The 8,580-nt window shown below is 47.4% G+C and overlaps 1 protein-coding gene and 1 pseudogene across 1 annotated transcript; both read right to left on the reverse strand.

Moving 5' to 3' along the window:
• Positions 1-2,548: 2,548 nt before the first annotated feature.
• Positions 2,549-3,547, reverse strand: LOC144279771 (olfactory receptor 52H1-like). Its single transcript, XM_077841404.1, has one exon. It carries the CDS (start codon positions 3,545-3,547, stop codon positions 2,549-2,551), a length of 999 nt encoding a protein of 332 aa, XP_077697530.1.
• A 1,210-nt stretch (positions 3,548-4,757) lies between these two features.
• LOC144259705 (olfactory receptor 52R1-like) lies at positions 4,758-5,805 on the reverse strand (annotated as a pseudogene).
• Between the last annotated feature and the right edge of the window lie 2,775 nt (positions 5,806-8,580).

Here is an 8,580-nt window from a genome sequence, read left to right on the forward strand (position 1 = left end):
GCTCTCTCTCTTTCTCCTCACTTTCTTTTTGTTTTAGTTCCATAGCCCTTCTGTGTTCAGCCTCATCTCTGGCAGCTTCTGCCAGCTTTAGCTGCAATATTCTCCTCTGCTCTTTTTATTTTTCTACTGCCTACAATTTGAATAGCTCCGATTTCACAATTGTTTAGCTCTTTGCACTCATCTTGTTACTTTTCTGTCCCTACTTCCCTTTCCTGAAATAAGCAAACAGAAAACAACATACTGGTAACCTCTTTGACTGATCTCCAGCCACCACACTTAAAGTCTTCCTTAAAATTTCTACACCAGTGTATGAAGTGCAAATCTCACTCAGAGCAAGATGTGCATTTTACCCTGTTTGCTGTGCCACTGTGAAGGACTTCCCCGGGGTGCAACCTGGAATTGGGGTACCGCTGAGCCCTATGGCACACCAGTCTGAGTCCCCTCTCACACTGTGATCATGTGACAAGCTGCAGACCCCTCCAGGTCCTGCATTCACACAAACATTCACAGGCAGGGACACACCCGGCTGAGTTACATGAATGCTTTCGCCAGCCATTCATGAACCAACAATAGTGAGGCTCCAGTCAATTCCCCCCAGCTCACCAGCTTAGAACCCCAGAGCTGTACCATCTTGCCCTGGTCAGAAGCCTGGTTTATTCACAAGTCTGCCCCTCCCTCAATGTGGAGGGAACAATGCACCAGCCCCTCTCCTTGAGCAGATTTCCATTTTGCATTTCAAACAACACACTGTTTTAGGTAAAAAACATAAAAGCGATTTATTCACTACAGAAGGATAGATTTTTAGTGATTATAACAAGGTGTAGAGACCAAAGTAGATGACCTAAGAGATACAGCAAAATCACCATCTGAGTTCCCTAAACTAGACAGGGTTTGAATCAAGCAGTATCTCATCCTGATGGTACAAACAGTTCATCAGCCTTCCATACACTGGCCGGGATTTCTCTTTTCCAGCTCCCCAGTCAAAATCTTTTCCCTCTAAATCTTATCCTTTGACATGTTGCATTTGTGTGTGTGTGTGTGGGGGGGGGGGTTGGAGGGGAGTAAAGCCAAGTGATGATATCACTTCCCCTTTTTATAGCTTCTGCCAGGTGCAGGGAACTTCATTGTCCCAAACAAAGCCCCCAGCACAATTAGTGGGAAAGTACAGGCAGAAGATGGAGTCTGGTGTCACATGAGCTGGTCACATTTCCTTGCATGCTTCAGTGAGTCATAGCAGAGGCCATTACCCATATTCTGGCTACAACATCTACAGAAAAGTCCATCCGGTGGGGAGAAGCTTCTCCCATGGCCCATTGTTCTCAAAGCGCTGGCTCGACTGGATGTAAACTACCTTGTGGGAGTTACCACAGGAGCAAACACATTTGAAATACAGGTACATAATCAATATTCATATGTTCAGATTTTAAATATGAGACGTGCATACAAATAGGATCATCATATTCAGCAAACCATAGTCTTTCCAGTGACACCTCACATGACACAGTTTGTACAAGATTTGTGGCAATGATATAAAAGCCATATTTGTGGCAATTATATAACAGTGGTGAATATAGGGGTGCCAGGTTGTTGTTTTGGGGGACAGCCTGGAAGCTATTGAAACCTCTGTGCCCCAAACCATTCAGCTGGGTTGGCCTCTCCCCTTACTCTTCTGATGACATACAGCCAGCCCCTCTGGGCCCTGTTATCACCCAGAATGACAGCAGGTGGTGGCCACACATCCAACTAAGTTACTTGAGTGCTTTACCTAAGTCACTCATGGACCAATAATGGAGGCACCAGAGAATTTCCCAGCTCCCCAGCCTTCCACCCCTACTGGACCATAAACCCAAAATTATACCATCTTGCACTACACAGAGATCTCTACAGTGTGAACTCATAAGTCTGCCCTCCCCTCAGTGGGGGAAGATATTCACCAACCTTTGTTAGCAGAGCTAAGAGTCCCAAACACTTCACTCAAAACCACACTGGATCAGACAAAACATAAATCAGGTTTATTAACTACAGAACGGTAGATGTTACGCAATTATAAGTAATAGCAAACAGACCAAAGCAGGTTACTTAGGAAATTAAACAAACTTGCAGATTAAGATTTTTAGAATGATACCTCACAGGACATGCTTTGTACAAAACATACCATAATTACATCACCATGGTAAATATAGGGTGCTTTAGAGTGCAGAGTGTCACAGGGATGATCCAGAGAGTGACAGGGGGAGGAGAGGAGAGAGTTGCAGGAAGGGCCTTGAGGGAAGAGGCAGAGCAGGGGTGGAACCTGGGAGAAGAGGCAGGGCAGAGGGGTGGGGCCTCAGTGTTCCAGTTCCCAGCAATTAGAAGGGTGGCAACCCTATGAGTTCTACATAGATGGACTCCCCAGTTTGTCACGCTGACACAGCACAGTAAGGTCAGGAACGGATTTAATGTCTCTTTGACTGGCCAGTCAGTGATTCAGGGAAGAGGGCCCAGCACCATGTCACCAGCCAGCTCTGCATGGAGCGCGGTCTGAGAAACAGAGCACCAACAGAAAATTTTAGGTCCCTTTCTGAAGAAAGAGCTGGAGCAGCCTATCCCGGATCTCCTGAGTCTTCGCCCCATAGATGATGGGGTTTAGCATGGGGGGCACCAGGAGGTACATGTTGGACATGAGAACATGGAAATGCAGGGCCACATTGTGCCCAAACCGTTGCGTGAGGGCAGAGAAGAGATGTGGGATGTAAAAGGCTAAGATGACACAGAGGTGAGAGCCGCATGTCCCAAAAGTCTTGAGTCGGGCGTCCTTTGTTGGGAGGCTGAAGATGGCCCTGAGGATCTGGATATAGGACACAGCGATACAAAACACATCCAGACCGATCACCAAGAATGCCACAGAGAGGCTATAGTAACTACTGACGCTGATGTCGGTGCAGGCCAGCTTCACCACAGCTATGTGCTCACAGTAGGTATTTGGAATGATGTTGGTTCTGCAATATGGCCATCTCCTCGCCAGGAAGGGATGGGGCAGTATGAGCATGATGCCGCGCAGCACCATGGCCAGGGAAATTTTGGCCACCACAGGGTTTGTCAGGGTGGTGGAATGTCTCAGGGGATCGCAGATGGCCACATAGCGATCAAAAGCCATGGCCACGAGGATCCCAGACTGTGTCACAGAGAAGCTGAGAAGGAAGTACATCTGGGTGAGGCATGCACTGAAATTGATCTCCCTGGAATTGAACCAGAAGATGCTCAGCATTTTGGGCAGCACTGATGTAGACAGTACCAGGTCTGTGATGGCTAGCATGCAGAGGAAATAGTACATGGGTGCATGGAGGCTCGGCTCCATCTTGACGATGAACATGATGATGAAGTTCCCCAAGATGGCTATGGCATAGATCATGCAGAAGGGGATGGAGATCCAGACATGGGCTGCCTCCAGGCCAGGAATGCCCAGCAGGATGAAGGTGGAGGGGTTGGTGAAGTCGGTTGAGTTGGAATCTGACATGGTGTAGCAATGAAGTTGTCCAACACTGAGGCAGAACAGTGTTTCCTGCATCTACTGTACATTCCTCTGACTTCCTGTATGTGCCCAGGATCTAGGGTGATGATCGCAAGACAAATACCTGGATTTAGAGACAATGTTAATATGAGACACTTCATGCACTACTGGAGGCTGTTCTCATGAATAAAGCAGGTTGGTCTCTCTTCACACACTGAAAAATGATATTTTCATTTTTCAGATAAATGAATTATGAACAACTGATCCTACTACTGCTAATTCCATATTTGATTGTGCTCCCTGTGTCAGTAATTCCTACACATCCTGGTGTGGGAAACCTTAATAGGCACCAGCAGGAAACACGAGTGGATACTGGTTTTCCCTCATTGGCCCTCGGCCTTGTTTATACTGCCAAATTTTTTTGACAAAAGGCAGCATTTGGTGACAAAGTAGTGGAGGTGTAAGTACGACAAAGCTGCTTTTGACAACGGAACTCCTCAGTTTCAGTGACATAATAAAGCCGCCTTGACGAGAGTTGCAAGGTCTTTACCCAAAATTTTTATTGCCAAAGTACCAGTGTAAACACCCTGCTTGATTTTATCACTGTAATTGCCCCATTGGTTTTCTCCCATGCCCAACGTCTCCCACCCCTGGGAACACTCACCATGCTTGCAGTGTTTGCTGGCATATGTGCTTAGAATCATAGAATCATAGAACCATAGAATATCAGGGTTGGAAGGGACCTCAGGAGGTCATCTAGTCCAACCCCCTGCTCAAAGAAGGACCAATCCCCAATTAAATCATCCCAGCCAGGGCTTTGTCAAGCTTGACCTTAAAAACTTCTAAGGAAGGAGATTCTACCATCTCCCTAGGTAACGCATTCCAGTGTTTCACCACCCTCCTAGTGAAAAAGTTTTTCCTAATATCCAACCTAAACCTCCCCCACTGCAACTTGACAAGGGTCAAGGGTCAGCGGGAAAGTGACTGGTGTGTTACCAGCAGTGTATTTTAATGTAGTGTTTCAATGTTGTATGTGTACTTCACAATAATGCTTCTGTTTATGGTTACTTGTGCTTCACCAGTTATGTCCTTGAAAGGAGGCACCCTTCCACTCCACCTAAGTGACTCCAGCAGATAAGAAAGCACCCAAGATGGAGCAGGGAAAATACGTCCTGGGAGATGCTGTAGTACTCTGATGCAGACAAGATGGAATGCAGGCACTGGAGGGACAGCGACAAACATGAAAGAAAAGAAAACGGGGCATACCCTAGGGATGCAATGGAACGGGAGATAAAAGTTTTGGAGCGGCACACCAACATGCTGCAGTTCCTCCTGATGCTTCAGACTGAGCAGATGGGACCTTCCCCTGCAGCATATTCAGAACTCTTTCCCATGTCCTCCCCAAACTCTGCCCACTCATTTCTTTCCCTTCGATGATGGGGTTTAGCATTGGGGGCACCAGGAGGTACACGTTGGACATGAGAACATGGAAATGAAGGGCCACATTGTGCCCAAACCATTGTGCGATGATGGCGAATAGATGTGGGATGTAAAAGGCTAAGATGACACAAAGGTGGGAGCTGCATGTCCCAAAAGTCTTGAGCGGGGCGTCCTTTGTTGGGAGGCTGAAGATGGCCCTGAGGATCTGGGTATAGGACATGGTGATAAAAAGCACATCCAGACCGATTGCCTGGAATGCCACAGAGAGGCTGTAGTAACTACTGAGGCGGATGCCGGCACAGGCCAACTTCACCACAGCGAAGTGCTCACAGTAGGAGTTTGGAATGATGTTGGCTCTGCAACATGGCCACCTACTTGCCAGGAAGGGATAGGGCAGTATGAGCATAGACGCCATGCACCACCACAGCCAGGCCAATTTTGGCCACCACAGGGTTTGTCAGGGTGGTGGAATGTCTCAGGGGATCGCAGATGGCCACATAGCGATCAAAAGCCATGGCCACAAAGATCCCAGATTCTATCGCAGAGCAGCTGAGAATGAAGTACATCTGGGTGAGGCAGGCACTGAAATTGATCTCCCTGGAATTGAACCAGAAGATGCTCAGCATTTTGGGCACGATGGCCGTAGATGGGACCAGGTCGGTGACTACCAGCATGCAGAGGTAATAGTACAAAGGCCCATGGAGGCTCGGCTCCCTCTTCACGATGAACAGGATGCTGAAATTCCCCAAGATGGCTATGGCATACATGGCGCAGAAGGAGATGGAGATCCAGAAATGGGCTGCCTCCAGGCCAGGAATGCCCAGCAGGATGAAGGTGGATGGGTTTGTAAAGTCAGTTGAGTTGAAATCAGACATGGTCTAGGGGAGAAGGTGTCCAACACTGAGGCAGAATGGTGTTTCCTGCATGTACCGTACATTCCCCTGACTTCCTGTATGTACCCAGGGTCTAGGGCAATAGTCACAGGACAAATACCTGGATGGCGAGACAGTGCTAATATGAGACACTTCATGCACTGCTGGAGGCTGTTCTCATGGATGAAGCAGGTTGGTCGCTCCACACACACTGAAAAATGATATTTTCATTATTTAGATAAATTAATTATGAACAACTGACCCTAATAATGCCAATTGCATATTTTATGGTGCTCCTTTTGTCAATAATTCCTACACATCCTGGTGTGGGAAACCTTAATAGGCACCAGCAGGAAGCACGAGTGGTTACTGGTTTTCCCTTATTGGTCCCGAGGCCTTGTCTACACTGCCAAGCTTTTTCGCCAAAAGGCAGCGTTTGGTGACGAAATAGTGGAGGTGTTAACACCGCAAAGACATTATCCGTGACGGAACTCCTCAGTTTCAGTGACATAATAAAGCCACCTGGACGAGAGTTGCAAGGTTTTTACTCAAACTTTTTGTCACCAAAGTGCCAGTGTAGACACCCTGCTTAATTTTATCACTGTAATTGGCCCATTGCTTTTCTCCCACGCCCAGTGTCCCCACCAATGGGAACACTCACCGTGCTTGCACTGTTCACTGGCATGTTTGCTTGTCAAGAGTAATGGGGAAAGAGACTGGTGTGTTACCAGCAGTGTACTTTAATGTAGCATTTCAATGCTGTACATATAGTTAACAATAATGCTTCTGTTTATTGTTACGTGTGCTTCACCGGATATGTTCTTGAAAGGAGGCACCCCCTCCACTCCAGCCGAGTGTCTTCACCGGATAAGAAAGCACCAAAGATGGAGCAAGGAAGATATGTTCCGGGAGGTGCAGCAATACTCTGATGCAGACAAGACGGAATGCAGGCAGTGGAGGGAAAGCGAGAAGCAGGAAAGGAAAGAAAATGAAGCATACACTAGGGATGAAATGGAGAGACTGATAAAAGTTTTGGAGCAGCAAACCAACATGCTGGAGTCCCTCCTGATGCTCCAGACTGAGCAGATGGGTGCCCGCCCTCCCCTTCAGCACATTCAGAACTCTTTCCCATGTCTTCCCCAAACTCCGCCCACTCATTCCTTTCCGATTTCTGAGAAGTCTCACTTTACTGTTCATTCCACCTCCGCAGACTCCTTTTCAAATGAAAGCTGGACTTACGCTCAGTAGTGTGTGTGTGCGTATGGTGTTGTGGGTTTTTTGGCAATAAAAGCAAAGTTATTTGACTAATAAGTACTCTTTGTTTGTTTCTGTTGAAGTTATGATAACAGATGGCAGCAGCAAACTAGCAAGCAGTTTCGTCATTTCCTTACATTGAAACCTGGACCAGAACAATCACAACTGCTTCCTACCCTACCAAAACTGGACTTCATTATGCATTACAATCCCATGCATAGCAATAAACATTACTTGTTCTCATTTTCAAAGTGTTGCCGTAAAGCCTCCCTGATTTGAATTGCCCCCTATTGTGCTATCTGCTAGCCTTGATATTGGACTGCTTAAAATCAGCAGCCATGTGTTCTGTTTCAGCAGTGGACCCCTGAGAAAACTTTATGCCCTTACCTATACAAGTATTATACAAGATGCAACACATGGCTAGAACCAGGAGAATATTTTCCTCATTGAGGTCTACCCTGTCAAAAAGGCATCACCGGCGCACTTTTAATCAGCCAAATGCATATTCCACCATCATTCTACTCCTACTCAGCCTATTCTTGAAATGCTCCTTACTGTTATCCAGGTTTCCCAGGTACGACTTCATGAGCCCTGGCGTTGAAGGGTATGGCAGGTCTCCTGGGAGCATTATGGGCATTTCAACATCCCCTGTGGGGATCTTCTGGTCTGGAAAGAAAGTCCCCACTTTCAGCTTTCTGTAAAGGCCGGTGTTCCTAAAGATTCATGCGTCATGCACTTTTCAGGACCACCCTGCATTGGTGTCAATGAAATGCCCACAGTGATCCTCGAGTACCCATAACACCATGGAGAAGTACCCCTTCCAATTAATATATTCTATCACAAGGCATCCAGTGCCAAAATTGGAATATGTGTGCTATCTATCGCCCCTCTGCAGTTGGGGAAACGCATTTCTACAAAGCCATCCACAATGTCACGCACGTCCACAAGAGTTACGGTCTTATGCAGCGGGATGTGCTTAATGGCCCTGCACACTTGCGTTAACGCAGCCCCAACGGTCGACTTCCCAACTCCAAACCATTTTCAGACCGATCAGTAGCAGCCTGGAGTTGCGCTTCCACAATGCAATCGCCATGCGCTTTCCCACCGAGAGCACAGCTCTCATTTGGGTGTCCTTGCGCGGGAGGGCTGGGGTGAGTTCAGTACACAATACCAGGAAGGTGGCTTTCCACATCCAGAAGTTCTGCAGCCACTGCGCGTCATACCAGACCTGCAGAACGATGCAATTCCACCACTCACTGCTAGTTTCCCGAGCCCAAAAATGTCGTTCCACCATGCACAGCTGTTCTGTGAATGCCAAAAGCAATCTAATGCTGCTCTTATCCGTGTCAGACATTGTGTCGGGCAACTGTGACTCCTGTTGCTTTTGCAGCTTCGAGATTGACTCCACTGCCATTCGCGATGTGCTACTGACAACTAGGAGAGCTGTGCGGGATCCATTCCCACAGACAGAGGGGGCAGACTGAGCAGAAAACACTGGACATTGGAAAATGACACACAGGACGT

This window comes from Eretmochelys imbricata, chromosome 1 (assembly GCF_965152235.1).
Source record: "Eretmochelys imbricata isolate rEreImb1 chromosome 1, rEreImb1.hap1, whole genome shotgun sequence".
Lineage (NCBI taxonomy): Eukaryota > Metazoa > Chordata > Testudines > Cheloniidae > Eretmochelys > Eretmochelys imbricata.